At 43.8% G+C, this 18,999-nt stretch overlaps 1 protein-coding gene across 1 annotated transcript in view; it reads left to right on the forward strand.

The window, feature by feature from the left end:
• The window catches only part of LOC124545111 (regulator of G-protein signaling 11), a gene marked incomplete at its 3' end in the record, with an annotated part of 217,014 nt that overhangs the window by 154,177 nt on the left and 43,838 nt on the right, over window positions 1–18,999 (forward strand). Inside the window, exon 11 of the mRNA XM_047123966.1 lies at window positions 7,681–7,959. Coding sequence (XP_046979922.1) covers window positions 7,681–7,959 — 279 coding nt within the window. The remainder of the gene's footprint in view (window positions 1–7,680; window positions 7,960–18,999) is intronic.

The following is an 18,999-nucleotide window of genomic DNA, read 5'->3' on the forward strand; positions in this document are numbered from 1 at the left end:
TTCATTGGCAGAAAACTTAGAAGGTGCAACAGGTCTACCAAAGAGACTGCTTACACTACGCTTGACCGCCCTGCTCTGGAGTACTGAGGTGCGGTGTGGGATCCGCATCAGGTGGGGCTGACGGATGACATCGAAAATGTACAAAGAAGGGCAGCTCGTTTTGCATTATCCCGAAATAGGGCAGATAGTGTCATAACATGATATGTGAATTGAAGTGGCAATCATTAAAACAAAGGCGTTTTTCGTTGCGAAGGGATCTTCTCGTGAAATTTCAATCACCAGTTTTCTCCTCCGACTGCGAAAACATTCTTTTAGCACCCACCTACATAGGGAGAATTGATCATCATGATAAAATAAGAGATATCAGGGCTCGCACGGAAAAATTTAAATGCTCGTTTTTCCCGCGTGCCGTTCGAGAGTGGAACAGTAGAGAGATAGCATGAAGATGGTTCACTGAACCCTCTGCCAGGCAATTTATTGTGAATAGCAGAGTAATCACGTAGATGTAGGCGTGGAAAATAAACATACGTTCCTCGGTCTGACAGTTCTTGACATAGGGAATAGCCACGGACGTACGATTGTGTCCATAACGCAAGCGTAATTGGGAAAAAGAAAAGTAAAAAAAAAGAGGTGACTCATTGAGTCCATGCCACGTAGAGTTGCTGCGCTACGACACCACAAGGTGTCCCATGACTTTTGCCAGCCCAATCTAAAGCGTGTCCAGGGGACGCGGGAAACACTGCAGTCGTTGTAACGCAGGAAAGGAGCGTTATCTGACGTCCAAAAGGGCATTGATTTTCGAGACGAGGGTGAAAGAGTGTTGAAACGGCTAAATTTATAAACTGTTCCCTTGCCGCCGTGTTTAAAGTGTACCGTGAATGGCAAAATAGCGCTAACGGAAACTGGCGAACTGTGGTGCACCACGGGCCGTAGGCGAGCAGGCTGAACTACGGCTGCAAAGATGTGTACGAGCGAGTAGACGTTTAACTACTGAGCAACCAACCGAGAAGATGAACCACGGGGCTACCAACAGTGTCCCCTCAACGACTGTTCACCCAGCATTGCTGCGTGTGGGCCACTGTAGCAGGCACCTGTTCCTTACACCCATGCTGACTGCTGATCATCGGCAACGAAGGCTGAGATTTGCACGCCAATACTGGAACTAGACGCCCACTGAGTGGCGACTGGTGACCTTTTCAGATGACTCCCGTTTCATGCTCCATCGTACAGATGGCTGTTAGCGTGTACGGGATGAAACGTCTGAAAGCAAACATCCTGTAACAATCGTCAAAAGCCGACCGCGGTGGCATAGTGGTTCTAGGCGCTTCAGTCCGGAACCACGCGACTGCTACGGTCGCAGGTTCGAATCCTGACTCGGGCATGGATGTGTGTTATGTCCTTAGGTTATTTAGGTTTACGTAATTCCAAGTCCAGGGGACTGATGACCTCAGATGTTAAGTCCCTTAGTGCTTAGAACCATTTGAATCAATCGTCAAAAAGATGCAAGCCGAAGGTCATTCCCTGGGTGGCCTCGTCATTCTGGAAGGCACAATGGATCAACACAAGTAAGCATGTATCTTTGGGGACCATGTCCACCCCTACATGCAGTTTGGTTTTCCTCGGCAAGACAGCATCCAGCAACAGGACAGTGAAACGTGTCACACAGCTCGCAGTGTACGTGCGTGGCTCGAAGAGCACCAGGATCAGTTTATCGCACCCTTCTGCCCATCAAACTCCCCCCGATTTAAACCCAATCGAGAATCTGTGAGATCACCTCGATCGGGTTGTTCGCCCCATGGATCCTCAACCGAGAAACCCACCGCAGCTGGCCATGGCACTGCAGTCAGCATAGCTCCATACCCCTGTCGGAACATTCATAAACCTTATAGACTCTCTTCCTGTACGTCCGCGCTGCGAAATGTGGTTATTCGGGCTTCTGACACGCGGTCACGTTAATGTGACTGGAGAATGTAGATAGATGCAGCTTGAATTTTGAGAGCGATTCTTCTCACACATTTATCTAGAGGCAACCTGGTAAAAAATATAATCACAGGAACATCATATAAATATATCTTTTTAGCATTGATGAGGTCCTTATGTGGCTAAGCATGTGTTTCTCGAACCATTTATACGAAGTTTCAGCGTTTCAGTTGGTCGAGACTTTCACCTCGTGACCGTGCGTCCCCATGAAGGTGCTCTAGTGGAAGTATTGCTTACGGATGGGAATATTCAGTGCAAAGACAGGTATTGGTATGAAAGCCATCAGCCGCCATCTATGACTCTTTCTGATCTCTGAACATACCTCGATAACACTATCGAATACCAAAGGAGCTCTTTAACCACCTTATATCTACCACACCCAATAGCTGTCAAGCGTTGGTGGGTGCTAACGGTACCACATACATTATGCATACTACACAAAAAAGCCTGAAATTGTAGATGAGTATTACTCAAATCGTACACCATGCAAAATGCGCATCGTATTTTATGCTTATTTCATCTCTGTGGCTAGTAAAAGAGAGTACTGATAAACAGAATGAAGTCAATAAATTTGACAGTTTTCTTTAATTTTATACATAGCTGCGCTTCAGCAACGGTCAATGTAGAAACTTAACAGAACTCGAAAATAATAGCCAAACCGTTGCAGAATTAAAGATTTACTAACCCTTTAGCACGGTTTCAACAAATATAAATTGGTCTGCTTCGGAAGAGAAATGGATCTATTCAACAGATTATTACAAAATACTTACAAATGTACAAAGAAGGAACCATAATCGATAAAATTAAAAACGTTTTATAGAAAAGTGTATTCACTCATAGAATCACATGTTAACAACAACGTATGTCTTGTACAGTGTGCATGTTGACCACAAGTATCAACAGTTAAAATGCGTAATTGAAGGTAGTAGCCCAACACTGTGGAGCTTTGTCGTAAAACATTTATATAAAACACGTGTGACATTGGATCGACCAGACATTTTGCACGGCACGAACAAGGATAGTGACATGCGCCGACTGACGAAGATACCGAGCGAAGTAGCGCAGTGGTTATCACACAGGACTCGCATTCGGGAGGACGACGGCTAACCCGCGTCTGACCATCGTGATTTAGGGTTTCCGTGGTTGCACTAAATCGTTTCAGGCAAATGCCAGTTCCTTTGAAACGGCACGGCCGACTTCCTTCTCCATCCTTACTTAATCCGCCGGGACCAATAACCTCGCTGTTTGGTCCCGTCCACCAAATCAACCAACCAACAGACTAAGTGGGGTGTGCCCCAGGGATCAGTGTTGGGGCCACTACTGTTCCTTATTTATATAAATGATATGCCCTCTAGTATTACGGGTAACTCTAAAATATTTCTGTTTGCTGATGAAACTAGCTTGGTAGTAAAGGACGTTGTGTGCAACATTGGCTCGGTTTCAAATAGTGCAGTACATGACCTCAGTTCATGGCTTGTAGAAAATAAACTAACGTTAAATCACAGTAAGACTCAGTTTTTACAGTTTCTAACACACAATTCAACAAAACCTGACGTTTTAATTTTACAGAACGGACATATGATTAGTGAAACTGAACCGTTCAAATTTCTAGGTGTTCAGATAGATAGTAAGCTGATGTGGGAAGCCCACGTTCAGGATCTTTTTCAAAGACTTAATACTGCCATTTTTAATATTCGAACGGTATCAGGAGTGAGTGATACTTCGACACGAAAATTAGTATACTTTGCTTATTTTCATTCGCTTGTGTCATATGGTATTATATTTTGGGGTAACTCTTCCCATACTACAAGGATATTTTTGGCTCAGAAACGGGCAGTTCGGGCAATAAGTGGTGTGAGTTCACGAACCTCTTGCCGACCTCTGTTCACGAGTCTGGGTATTTTTGCATTGGCCTCTCAATATGTATATTCCTTATTGTCGTTTCTTGTTACCAATATTAGTTTATTCCCAAGAATAAGCAGCTTTCACTCGGTTAATACTGGGCAGAAATCAAACCTGCATTTGGACTGGACTTCCTTAACTCTATTGCAAAAAGGTGTGCAGTATACTGCTGCATCCATTTTCAATAAACTGCCACTCGAACTCAAAAATCTTAGCAGTAATCCACGCGCTTTCGAATCGAAACCGAAGAGTTTCCTCATGGGTCACTCCTATTCTGTCGAGGAGTTCCTTGCAAAATTAAGCTGATTCTTATTGTATTGCTGATAGCGTTTACTTAAACTTATGGACTGACTTTTTTCAGGTTCATGAACATTTATTTTTATTTGTTATTACTTTTATGTTGTAATTTCATGTACTGACACGTTCCATGACCTTGGAGATATGCTCCTCAATTTGGTCCTACGGAACTTGACGTGTAAATAAAATAAAATAAGAGATAAGCAGACACTATCAAAAGGCAAACATTGGTAAGTGGCGCATAATGCGCATAGACGCACTGAGCAGCAAATGCCCGTCGCGTGACTCAGTTGAGTAATTGACCGGTGAATACTCACTGTAGTGGCAGACGCCGAGCCGAGAGGACGAGCAGCAGAGCAGCAGCAGCACTTCTGTGATAAACTGTAAATTAATGTAGTCTTTGTTTTTTGTTCACGTGCTTCTTCAAAGACGTGAACTGTACGTCTGTATTTTACTGCGTAGACTAGTGGTTAGAAAATTAATCGTAGTTTTTGTTTTTGCGTAAATCTTGTGAATATCCTGGTGTAGGGCTGCTTCCTAGTGTAAATTTTCCGAGTAGAGAAATTTATTTCTGTTTAATAGCTTGCGGTCTCAGGGTTTAGTGAGAAATCTGCACATCAACTTTTAGTATTACTTTATTCTCCTTTGGTATATTTTCCAACTCAGTAGCGTCATTTGAGACTTTGTATCTATTTTATACACAGTACGATATCGCTAGTGACAGTGCTTGTGAGCGGACACAAGGAGAGTTGGCTGCTGTCCGTAAACATCTGGAAGCTGCGTTGGCTACCGTCGACAAGTTTCTAGCTAATGCTCAAAGTTGCGGTCACATCGGGGCGCCAGTGACGAGACCTGTGGCACTTTCACTGTTACTGGGATCCCCTGGTGGCCCGGACGCCACTGACCGGTCCGTCCTCACTCCTGAGTGGGTGGCAGACAGTGGTGGGTTTGACTATTACTGGGGTGGAAGGCGAAAGAGGGAGCAGGCCGTGCGGATGGCTCCCTACGTCTTACCAACAGGTACGAGGTGCTTCCCAGTGTTGATGATAACTCTGAGCCAGCACGGGATGCCTCTCCTGTTGGGTCAGCGGTCGATTTTCCTGCCCAGTGCGGACCAGTACAGAGGGTGGGCATGCTAGTCATTGGGAGCTCCAATGTTAGGCGGGTGGTGGAGCCCCTCAGGGAGATAGCACGCAAGGCGAGAAAGAATTCCAGTGGTCATTCGTTATTTTTGCCGGAGGTCTCATCCGTGGTGTAGAGGAGGCCCTGCCGGCGGCTAGCGAGCACACTGGGTGCAACCGGCTGCATGTACTGGCACATGTCGGCACGAATGTCGCCTGCCGCTTAGGTTCTGAGGCCATCCTCGTGTCCTTTCGGCGGCTGGCTGATTTGGTGAAGGCAACTAGCAATGCTCGCGAGGTGCAGGCTAAGCTGTCTAGCATCGTACCCAGGGTTGATCGCGGTCCTCTCGTTTGGAGCAGATTGGAAGGTCTACACCAGAGGCTCAGACGGCTCTGCGACGGTATCGGATGCGAATTTCTCGACCTCCGCTGTCGGGTGCAGAATTGTAGGGCTCCCCATAATAGGTCAGGCGTGCACTACACCCAGGAAGCGGCTGCTGGAGTAGCGGAGTACGTGTGGCGAGCACTTGGGGCTTTTTTTAGGTTAGAGGACCCCACCGCTGAGAGCAAACACGATTTACCTGTTAATTCAGCCACAGCGACGTCAGAGAATCTTGGTCGTCGCAGACCAGAGATAGAAGAGATTAATACGATTTTAGTAAACTGCAGGAGCATCCAAGGAAAGGTTCCAGAATTAGTATCACTTATTGAAGATTATAATGCACAGACTATTAGGAACAGAAAGCTGGTTGAAGGCAGAAGTCATATGCCCGCATGGTAGCACTCTACTGGTCGACGCCGTAGCCAAAGTCTTGCTTCATCAACAACATTCTCATCATCCACGTACTGCTTCCCGCGGAATGCATCCTTCATTCGGCCAAACAGATGGAACTCGGAAACTGCGAGATTCTGGCTGTAGGCTGAAAGAGGAAAAACAGTCCAATAAAGTTCTGCGAGCTCCTCTCTGGCTCTTCGTTGCCATCAAGAAGGAGAAGGTCGTTTCCATTTTTGTGGCTACGAACACGGTCAAGTCGCTTCTTCAGTTTCCTGAGGGTGTGTGCGGCCTGGCCGCGCGGGGTAGCCGAGCGGTCTTAGGCGCCTTGTCACGGTTCGCAAGCTTCCCCCGTCGGAGGTTCGAGTCCTCCCTCTGACATGGGTGTGCGTGTTGTCCTTAGCTTATGTTAGTTTAAGTTAGATTAAATAGTGTGTAAGCTTAGGGACCGATGACGTCTGCAGTTTGGACCTAAAGGATGTTACCACAAATTTCCAAAAATTTTGTGCGCCCGGGCGGCACGTGGGAGATCGGACACGTTTGTGCCACCTTGTAGCGACTGTGACAGCTCTCTTCTTGGAAAGCACCTCCGTTGCAGGCGCCATTTTGAAGGCTACGTATTGCGCCGCCACCGATCCGAAGTTTATGAAACTACAGGGGCTGAAACGGAAATATTCCACAATGTCTCACAACAAATTCCGCATTTTTTCAACCGAAAATGGCCGAGAAAAAAAGTGTTGCATTACTTACGAACGCCCTCATAAATATTCGCTCTTTCCTGGTTTAAGAGTGGTCTCTTAATCACAGCTGACGTGTGAGTAACTTTATAGATTTTCAGGATCATTGTGATGAGAGAATCACAACCCAGATAGCTGAATACATGGACTTGTTCCAGTACGTTATTCTCGATTATGATTTTCTAGAAAGGCGATAATTTTATTCTTCTTTTAGGGTACAGTTATTGTTTTGTCATCTTATGTAAGAACCACACAGTTCGGTGTAGGTGGTCTTCTGTATTCGCCAATACCACCTAATCATTTTCAAAAAGGAGTTAAATTATACATCTCCTTTTGCAGTTTATTAACAATGTATTTATACAAGGTGGCCAGAAAAAATCTGGAAAAGCTTGTAAGGGTGTTACAGGGTAGGTTGTGTTGAGAAATAATTGTTATGAAAACATTTCGGTACGTTGCGCCGTTTCTCCGAGTTAATTTGCCTTTGTTTCAGGCTCCATCGTTACTGCCGTCGTATGTCCAATTCTTGCACCGCTCTGTCGGTGCCTGATGGGTCGCTTGAATTTGTGCGCGTCAATGCCTGATTGGCTAACTTCAGTGCTAATTAACGGCCAAGAGGCGCAACCTATGGATTTTTTTAAGTTATTTCTCATCGCCACCTACCGCGAACATCCATTTAAATTTTCAGACTGTTTCTGCCCACCCTGTATATATGTAAAATAGTGTGTTTCCTTTTGTGAATCTTCTCGTACCCTGTGTTCCTCCTTCTCGATCGTTATGTGTCATATCTTACATAAATGAAATTTTTAAAAAATCAACTGCACGCAGTTCGGATCGTGTTTAGCTAGTATGTGAGACGCGTGCGTGCTTGCAGGTTCTTCGGGTTCGGTGGTCCAGCGAAGAAGAAATCTTCGACGTGCAACCCTCCGAACGTGGCGCTGCTGCAGCAGCAGATGGCGGCGGCGGCCGGCGGGGGCGGCGGAGGCGGCAGCGCGGGCGGCGGCGGGGGTGGGGTGTCGTTGGGGCGGCGGCGCGGCAGCGAGCGCAGCCTGTCCGGCTCGGTGCACGAGCTGGTGGCCGCCGGCGTGCGCGAGCCGCCCCCGCGCGTGCCGCACTCACACAGCCAGTCCAACCTCAGCGACATCCCCTACAGGTACCATCACTGCAGTCCCCTCCACCCCACATGCTTTTACCGCATCGCTAGCGATGTCTGAGATTGTTCGTGTATACCGTGCCATTGTCAGAAAGCATCAGTGAGCACATTATTTTAACTAAAAATGTTTAAATATAAATTTGAGGAATGTTTTATAAAGGTGAGAATGCAGCTTTTCTCGGCGAATTCCGATTATGAAGTCTTTTCGGGTTATCAGCCGAGTAAAGCTGTCGTCCTGCGACAGCGTTTCGACAAGTTTCCTATTCGTCATCTTCTGTCTGTCTTCTCATGAAGATGACGAGTAAGAAACCCCGTCGAAACGTTGCCGCAGGAGGATGGCTTTGCTCGGCTGATAACCCGAGAAGATTTCATCATTTTATGAATGTTTCCTGGAGAGTATTTTAATCGTGCACTGTAAGGTTTTTGATCTTCAGATGGCCTGATTATACGAGGGATATTCGGAAAGTAAGTTCCTATCGGTCAAGAAATGGAAACCACTGTGAAAATCTAATAAAGCTTTGCACATATGTGTTTGACAGTGTCTCTAGTATCCCTGTCGGCTGCATCACTTCGCTCTTTTCAGTTCTGAGCGCATGGTGAGCACATAAAGATGTGTAGAAAATAGTGTCTCCCGCCAAGTACGAGGTCCTGGTGAGAGATTTCGTCTGCTGTTATGCAGCCCACATTATAGGTCGCAATCTGCAGGGGCAATGAAAATGCTCCTGCAGCGTTTTCGATGGGAAGTGTTTGACCACCCGCACTACAGCCGGTAATTAGCTCCCTCTGTGTTTCATCTCTGCTCACATTAACTATTGGCTATGAAGACAACATTTTCGAACAGACAACGAGCTATAGATGAGCGTAGAGAATTGACGAGAAGCACAGGCGGCTGCCTTCTATGGCGAGGGTATTGGAAAGTTGATATAACGGTGCGACAAATGTTCTAGTTGGACCGGCGACTATGTAGAGAAGAAGCTGGAAGGTGGAGCCAATTGTCGCAGATAAAATATTTCTGATTTTCAATGTAGTTTCCACTTCGCGACTGATCGGAACTTACTTTCTGGACAAGCCTTGCACTTAGTACCGAAACCCGTCGTCATTTGAAAAATAACGGTGTGACTGTAGACTAAAGCAAATATTTCTCAACTGTCTTGGTTGCTGTTCCAATATCTGTTGTTGGTGTTGCTGTTATTGCATTCGCTGTTGTCGTTGTTGTTGATGCTGTTGTTGTTGTTTCAGTCTGCAGTGTGGAGACTGGTTTGATGCGACTCGCCATGATACTGCAACCTGTGCCAGTCTTTTCATCTCCAAATAACTACTGCAACCTACATCCATTTGGCCCTGCTAACTGTGTTCATCCCTTGGGCTCCCTCTACAATTTTTGCCCCCCAGCGCTCCCCTCCATTACCAAACTGACTATTTCTTCACGCCTCGTCATGTGTGCAATCAAACGAGTTCTGTCATAAGTTTCTTTCTTCTCCAACTCGATTCAACGACACCTTCACATTATTTACTCAGTCTACCCACCTGATCTTCTGCATTTTTATGTAACTCTACATGTCGAAAGCTCCTGTTCTCTTCTCGCCTGAACTGTTTGTCATCCACATTTCACTCCCATGCAAAGCTACACCTCAGGCAAGTACCTACAGAAACGACTACCTAACACTTAAATTTATGTTATATATTAACAAATTCTTTTTTTCAGTGGTAATTTTATCCAACTGTTCTTCCAAGTCCTTTGCTATCTCTCGTAGAATTACAATGTCATTGGCAAATCTCAAAGTTTTTATTTCTTCTCCCTGAATTTTAGTTACATCTTCAAATTTCTTCTTAATTTTCTTTGCTGCTTACTCCCTTCTGAACTACTGCTTCCCTTTTATGTCTTTCGACTCGTACAACTGAACTCTGGTTTCTGTATAAGTTGTAAACAACACTTCTCTCCCTTTATTGTATCCCTGCTACCTACAGAATTTCAAAGTCTCTATTCCAATGAACATACTCGAAAGTTCTCTCTAAATATATAATTTTAATAAGTTATGTTAACATGTTCTCTAGACGTTAATATGGTCTTGAATTGTCCCCAGAATATTTTAGAGGACTCTCTGCCGCACTATAACAATAAAATGTATTTCAGTCAGTACTCTTACAATTTGTTTAATGGCTGTAGTTGTTCATTATCGGCAGTCGTATATGAAATATGATACAGTAAAGTATGAGTACAATGACATTGGATTAACAGATTAAACAAACACCCAATGATACAAAATAAAATTTTAAAGTGGTATCATAAACACTTAACTTGAAAATTCTCTTACATTTTTGGACTGTCTAAAAAGAACGGAGGCTACACAATTATTCGCCAAGACGACGGCGACTGTTCGTGATGGCTCTCACAGATGCTAAGGAGAAGAGAAATGGAGAAAAGTCCAGTCTCGTAGTCTTCGTAAAACCAAGAAAGTGGTGACAACTGCTTGTACGTCATTCTCACGGCGACGAACTTGGAATAAAAGACCATAAGATTTCCACATAGGTAGAAATCGCTTACCGAGAAACGCCGCCACTACGCATAGGGTAGTATTATTATCTTATTTTCGTCTCTGCAAATTTTTGCTGCAGATTCTAACTCACATGTGCGACAAGATTCTTTGAAACTGGATGAGTTTCACTTTCATTCCCACGTGGTGATACAGTTGTCTCGTCTCACAATACTTGTTCTCATATAGTATGCCTTAATCGTACCGTGTTTGGTTGAGATTGATGCAAGATTTTTATATTTATTCGTTACTTTTGTTGTGTTCCTCAGTACTTCATGCCTATTTCCACAGTTCGTATGGCCACAAATTTACACGCTTATTCACATCTGCCCCCTCTCCCTCCACACCACACATACGCAGCGTAGACCTTCAGTTCAGTACTCTAAGATATGATAAGAATTGCTTACCGAGACGCCATGCACGTCACCGCGTGAAGAGCTACAGACGCAAAACATTGGACTATTTGGTACTGTATATGTCTGACAAATAGCATGCACATCAGCACTAACAAACATTACTCTCCTTAAAGTCGGAAATGAGTTGAATTTTTTGATCACTAAGCATCATTCCCGATTCGATATAATCAACATTCTCGAAACATCATCTCCGCTCCAAAAGGCACCTGATTCGCGTCCTACACCCAGGAGGATTGCTGGCCAACCCCGCAATTTGAAGAACCCTAAATATCCCCGTGAAATGTTGTAACATCCAACCCTTTCAGCCAATGTGCCTTAGAGGTGGAATTCAGTCGTTTCCTGTTCCTGCTAATATCACTCTTAGGGAAAGTGCTCCCTCCCACCAAGACTTCTTGTAAGTTTATTTCCAACAGTTGATCGGAAACACCTGCTTACCTGGGATAGTCACAGAGAAGTGGTTCTTACCAACTATTCTTAAGGCAGTACTATGCAATTCTCAAAAAAACTCGAAAAAGTCATCTTCAAGGATTAGAAGATTTTGGAGCGATATTAATAACAAACGATTAGAGGTTACTGTAAATAAGCAGCATTGACACCAGCAGCCGGGTGCGTAATGTAAAAGTCTTATAGTTGAGAAATCACAGGTTCAAATCTCACTATTAGCAATTTTTAATATTTTTATATAAAATCCATATATTTTTACAAATGGAAGTATTAATTAATAAATATTGTGTCATTTTTAATAAATCAACGCATTTTTAATTTCAGTATCAATCACATGAAAATGGAAGTATTCACGACAAACTGAAATTTGGTACAAAAATGAAAAACATCAAGCAGTAATAACGTACTTTTTATTTCTAAAGACAGAATAGTACCGTTGATATATTTGTTTCATTGAACAGTAAGACATTTCGCATGCTTGTATCAAATTTTAATTTTATTTTACATGAACAATAATTAAAATAAAATGTGTTCTTTTAATGAAAAATTGCAGTTCTATATTTATTATTTATAATTTGAGTACCATAATGAGTACAGAAATAAAACAGAAGAAAAAAGAATTGTCGCAAATGAAAATTGAACCAGCGACTGCATGGGAACAGGACTTCCTATGCATTCCTTTTTATGCACTTATCTAACAGCGACTGTGTTAATAATCTAGAAATGTTTTACACTTAACAGTCCTCAGATATTATTTAATTTTCGAATGCATATTTTTCCAGGTTTTTGTATACACTGAAGCGCCAAAGAAACTGGTATACGCACGTGTATTCAAATACAGGGATATGTAAACAGGGAGAATACGGTGCTGCCATCGGCAAGTCCTATATAACACAAAAACTGTCTGGCGCAGTTGTTTAGTCGGTTACTGCTGCTACAATGGCAGGTTATCAAGATTTATTTGAACGTGGTGTTATAGGCAGTGCATGAACAATGGGACACAGCATGTCCGAGATAGCGATGAAGTGGGGATTTGCCCGTACGACCATTTCACGAGTATACCATGAATATCAGAAATCCGTAAAACATCAAATCTCAGACATAGCTGCCGCCGGAAAAGATCCTGCAAGTACGGGACCAACGACGACTAAAGAGAATCGTTCAACGTTACAGAAGTGCAACCCTTCCGCAAATTACTGCAGATTTCAGTGCTGGATCATCAATAAGTGTCAGCGTGCGAACCATTCAACGAAACATCATCGATGCGGGCTTTCGGAGCTGAAGGTCCACTCGTGTACCCTTGGTGACTGCGCGACACAAAGCTTTACACCTCTCCTAGGCGCCTCTACATCTACATCTACATCGATACTCCGCAAGCCACCTGACGGTGTGTGGCGGAGAGTACCCTGAGTACCTCTATCGGTTCTCCCTTCTATTCCAGTCTCGTATTGTTCGTGGAAAGAAGGATTGTCGGTATGCTTCTGTGTGGGCTCTAATCTCTCTGATTTTATCCTCATGGTCTCTTCGCGAGATATACATAGGTGGGAGCAATATACTGCTTGACTCTTCGGTGAAGGTATGTTCTCGAAACTTTAACAAAAGCCCGTACCGAGCTACTGAGAGTCTCTCCTGCAGAGTCTTCCACTGGAGTTTATCTATCATCTCCGTAACGCTTTCGCGATTACTAAATGATCGTGTAACGAAGCGCGCTGCTCTCCGTTCGATCTTCTCTATCTCTTCTATCAACCCTGTCTGGTACGGATGCTACACTGCTGAGCAGTATTCAAGCAGTGGGCGAACAAGCGTACTGTAACCTACTTCCTTTGTTTTCGGATTGCATTTCCTTAGGATTCTTCCAATGAATCTCAGTCTGGCATCTGCTTTACCGACGATCAACTTTATATGATCATTCCATTTTAAATCACTCCTAATGCGTACTCCCAGATAATTTATGGAATTAACTGCTTCCAGTTGCTGACCTGCTATTTTGTAGCTAAATGATAAGGGATCTATCTTTCTATGTATTCACAGCACATTACACTTGTCTACATTGAGATTCAATTGCCATTCCCTGCACCATGCGTCAATTCGCTGCAGATCCTCCTGCATTTCAGTACAATTTTCCATTTTTACAACCTCTCGATACACCACAGCATCATCTGCAAAAAGCCTCAGTGAACTTCCGATGTCATCCACCAGGTCATTTATGTATATTGTGAATAGCAACGGTCCTATGACACTCCCCTACGGCACACCTGAAATCACTCTTACTTCGGAAGACTTCGCTCCATTGAGAATGACATGCTGCGTTCTGTTATCTAGGAACTCTTCAATCCAATCACACGATTGGTCTGATAGTCCATATGCTCTTACTTTGTTGATTAAACGACTGTGGGGAACTGTATCCAACGCCTTGCGGAAGTCAAGAAACACGGCATCTACCTGTGAACCCGTATCTATGGCCCTCTGAGTCTCGTGGACGAATAGCGCGAGCTGGGTTTCACATGACCGTCTTTTTCGAAACCCATGCTGATTCCTACAGAGTAGATTTCTAGTCTACAGAAAAGTCATTAAACTCGAACATAATACGTTTTCCAAAATTCTGCAACTGATCGACGTTAGAGATATAGGTCTATAGTTCTGCACATCTGTTCGACGTCCCTTCTTGAAAACGGGGATGACCTGTGCCCTTTTCCAACCCTTTGGAACGCTACGCTCTTCTAGAGACCTACGGTACACCGCTGCAAGAAGGGGGGCAAGTTCCTTCGCGTACTCTGTGTAAAATCGAACTGGTATCTCATCAGGTCCATCGGCCTTTCCTCTTTTGAGCGATTTTAATTGTTTCTCTCTCCCTCTCCCGTCTATTTCGATATCTGCCATTTTGTCATCTGTGCGACGATCTAGAGAAGGAACTACAACGCAGTCTTCCTCTGTGAAACAACTTTGGAAAAAGACATTTAGTATTTCGGCCTTTAGTCTGTCATCCTCTGTTTCAGTACCATTTTGGTCACAGAGTGTCTGGACATTTTGTTTTGATCCACCTACCGCTTTGACATAAGACCAAAATTTCTTAGGATTTTCTGCCAAGTCAGTACATAGAACTTTACTTTCGAATTCACTGAACGCCTCTCGCATAGCCCCCCTCACACTGCATTTCACTTCGCGTAATTTTTGTTTGTCTGCAAGGCTTTGGCTATGTTTATGTTTGCTGTGAAGTTCCCTTTGCTTCCGCAGCAGTTTTCTGACTCGGCTGTTGTACCACGGTGGCTCTTTTCCATCTCTTACGATCTTGCTTGGCACATACTCATCTAACGCATAATGTACGATGGTTTTGAACTTTGTCCACTGATCCTCAACACTAGCTGTACTTGAGACAAAACTTTTGTGTTGAGCCGTCAGGTACTCTGAAATCTGCTTTTTGTCACTTTTGCTAAACGGAAAAATCTTCCTACCCTTTTTAATATTTCTATTTACGGCTGAAATCATCGATGCCGTAACCGCATTATGATCGCTGATTCCCTGTTCTGCGATAACTGTTTCAAATAGTTCGGGTCTGTTTGTCACTAGAAGGTCTAATATGTTATCGCTACGAGTCGGTTCTCTGTTTAACTGCTCAAGGTAGTTTTCAGATAAAGCACTTAAAAAAATTTCACTGGATTCATTGTCCCTGCCACCCGTTATGAACGTTTGAGTCTCCCAGCCTATATCCGGCAAATTAAAATCTCCACCCAGAACTATAACATGGTGGGGAAATCTACTCGAAATATTTTCCAAATTATCCTTCAGGTGCTCGGCCACAACAGCTGCTGAGCGAGGGGGCCTATAGAGACATCCAATTACCATGTCTGAGCCTGCTTCAACCGTGACCGTCACCCAAATCATTTCACATTTCGGATCTCCGTCAATTTCCTACGATGCTATTGCACTTCTTATCGCTATAAACACGCCTCCCCCTTCACTGTCCAGTCTGTCTCTGCGGTATACATTCAAATCTGAGTTTAGGATTTCATTACTGTTTACGTCTGCCTCAATACCGACACTGAACTGTTGATGGGTGGCTCTGAGCGCTATAGGACTTAACATCTATGGTCATCAGTACCCTAGAACTTAGAACTACTTAAACCTAACTAACCTAAGGACATCACACAACACCCAGCCATCACGAGGCAGAGAAAATCCCTGACCCCGCCGGGAATCGAACCCGGGAACCCGGGCGTGGGAAGCGAGAACGCTACCGCACGACCACGTGCTGCGGGCTGAACTGTTGATGACTGGATACTTGTTGGATGGTCGGACGAATATCGTTTCAAATTGTATCGAGCGGATGGACGTGTGCGGCTATGGAGACAACTTCATCAATTCATGGACCCTGCACGTCAGCTGGGAACAGTTCAAGCTGGTGATGGCTCTGTAACGGTGTGGGGCGTGTGCAGTTGGAGTTGTATGGGACCCCTGATCCGTGTAGATACGTCTCTAACAGGTGACACGTACGTAAGCATCCTGTCTGATCGCCTGCATCCATTCATGTGCATTAAGCATTCAGACGGACTTGGGCAACTCCAACAGGACATGCGACACCCCACAAGTCCCGAATTGCTACAGATCTGTTCCAGGAACACACTTCTGAGTTTAAACACTTCCGCGGGCCACCAAACTCCAGAGACTTGAACATTATTGAGAATATCTGGAATACCTTGTAAGAAGCTGTTCCTCCCGTACTCTTACCGATTTATGGACAGCTCTGCAGGATTCATGGTGTCAGTTCCCTCTAGCACTACTTCAGACATTAGTCGAGTCCATGCCACGTCGTGCTACGGCACTTCTGCGAGCTCGCGGGAGCCCTACACGATATTAGGCAGGTGAACCAGTTTCTTTGGCTCTTCGGTGTATAATTGCATCTTACTGCTGTAGGAAATTGATTCAGTGCACTGACTTGAAAAAGACCTGCCCATCAGCTCCAGGATGTACTATGCCACCTATCGTTGGATATACGAGTATTTAATAGCGCCCTTAATAGCCAGGGCAAGAGAGATATGTTGCGATGGCGATATGGTTTTTAATCTCCCTATACCACTTACTGCTGTCAATACCTGAAAATCCTTATAGTTAACTCAGTTTCTTGTTACGATGCTGGCGAGCACACACATATGGTTCCAGCGTCTTGTCAAATATTAAACTATAATTTGAAAACACACTTCCGAACTTGTGGTCCGACACTGCAAGCGCTTGCCAGTGTCTTAAGGAATATCATAATACGATGCTCTTGCTGGCGAATCGTTCGCCAGTACTCTATAATGGTATTCGAGTGGTGCAGGTTATGTATCGGAACCAGGTTATACCCTCTCTCATTCTTACAGTTCCAAAATTATAGAAAACGCAATCATAGCTCTGCATAAACTAACATTCATCTTAACCATCTATACAACATACACAGTTGTCAAACTATGTGTCCCTTGGAAACCCATGAAAACGGATCGTAACTCCCGTGATAGAACGAATGGCTAACAAGTAACTCTTTGAGCGCGAGCTCGCAAAAGGCCAATGATGCTTACGGCATTCGACGCTCCACATGCTGCCTATCATGCAACCACAATATTGGCTGCTAATGGCAACTGTGGCCGAAACTGGAGGTATCCAATAGTGAGTACAGCATGAGGCTACGGAGCGTACTCGAACTGCTTATTCGACGAGTGACTCACAACAGTGCTACAGTGGTTGTGATGATTTAAAGCAGAACAATGGTAACGATAAACAAAGCAAACGTTGCATTATATCTATAACAAGAGTTTCTGAAGTTGATATGTCGTCAGAAACGAACCCAAGGGATTTCGTAGGTGAGAAAGAAGATGAAATATTATCGTTTCTGAAAGATGACTCAGTGGATTGTGTGGTGTCATACACGATCGACTGTGCGGATAATGAACATGAATTATACAATGATGAAGATATGTGCTTAATAAGTGAAAGTGATATTGAAACGTGTGTCCAGCCGTGTAGTTCAACATCCTTGTCGGACAGGTAGCCACAAATCAATCTCCTGTGAAACGTAGTAACGAACAATCGTTGTCCAAGGAGCAGTACTAAACATAAGCACTTACATGAAAGATCGTCTGCAGCATAGTAAAAAAGCACTTATGAACAGATTTCCAATAAGTCCGCAGCGATATGACCATGTAGCGAACAAGAACACCTACGGATATTCAAGGGAGGACAAGACGCACTTGTTACAAAAATCAGTGTCGTCGCGTTTCAAGGATGCTCGAAACAGTTTACAGAATGTGCACGATAGTGACGTACTACGTTACGCACACCAAGTTGCGTGCGACACACATTACGATAATTTCAAGGGAAGCCATAGGTAGTTACGTAACTTCAAACAGTGCTACAGAATTGGAGGAAATGAGATAAGGAAATTCGAAACAAAGTGGCAACGACTATACACTGAAAACTGTGAAATCGGCCATAAAATTTGTAGATAAGGTAAACAAACTCATCGGATCGTTCAGTAAGGAATCTGTTTTCGACACCGACCAATCGGGATTTGAAAAACAAATTATAGGTACCAAGAAAGTTGTATCGAGATCAGCTAACATCAGTGCCTTAAGGCATTCGTATATATTTATGCCGACTTTTAATCTGGATGGTAAACTGGCTGGAAAGCTATTTATTGTGCTGTGAGAAGTTGGAGATGCTCTGCTACTAACGATTCTTACTTGTGTACGTGATCTGGCAAGGGCAGTAGGCATATTTACGACATAGCAAGCAACTGTGGGAAAATGGACGTAAGAGAACTACAACTATGGTATGAGCCCTGTTTTTGGTCAATAACCGCTCAAAATAACTTGCTTTTCCTTGATTTATGGTTTTCATATAAAAATTGTACTCTTTTAGAGCAATTCTTGAATGTATTTTCGTTCCACCGTTACAACTACAAGAAAATGCGTATTTTCCTCACCAGATATGTCTCGCTTTATTGAAGTAAAGCATCATCAGTGGTCTACAATTAAAGACATTTACAATTTGATTTGTTTTTAAGAGCGAAACACAGTTCGTTAACAACGTGTCGGTTTTTACTGACGCTGACTTATGCTTGGTTTTTCGCCTACATCCGGCGTCTGCTTGCACGTAATTCTTGTCTTTCATCATTAGACAGTGATACTTGTTGTCTAACTTGTCGTTGCTCCACAGAACTATGCATCTCTCACGTTTTACACAGCACACCGCGTAAGAAATGTATAGTTCTGCAGAGCAAAGAAAAATTAGACTTCAAGTATCAGTGTCTAATGAAGGAAGACACCAAAGACGTGCTAGCAGACGGCATTTCCTGATGTAAGCGAGAAACCAATCAGGAATCACGGTAAGTAGTAACCAACACATTGTTACCGAACTGTTTTTCGGTCTTAATAACAAATCAAATAATAAGTATCTTTAATTACAGACCACTAATGATGCTTTACCTCAATTACGCGAAACGCGTCTGGCGAAGGAAACACGCATTTTCTTGTTGCTGTAACGTCGTAATGAAAATACCCTCAGGAACTGTACAGCAAGTACGGATGATATGACCACACAAATGAAAAACTCCTTTAGAGCAAATTATCACTCCTGAAAAGTATGTGACAGTGCATCTCATACCAATGGGCAAT

Source organism: Schistocerca americana, chromosome 1 (genome assembly GCF_021461395.2).
Source record: "Schistocerca americana isolate TAMUIC-IGC-003095 chromosome 1, iqSchAmer2.1, whole genome shotgun sequence".
Taxonomy (NCBI): domain Eukaryota; kingdom Metazoa; phylum Arthropoda; class Insecta; order Orthoptera; family Acrididae; genus Schistocerca; species Schistocerca americana.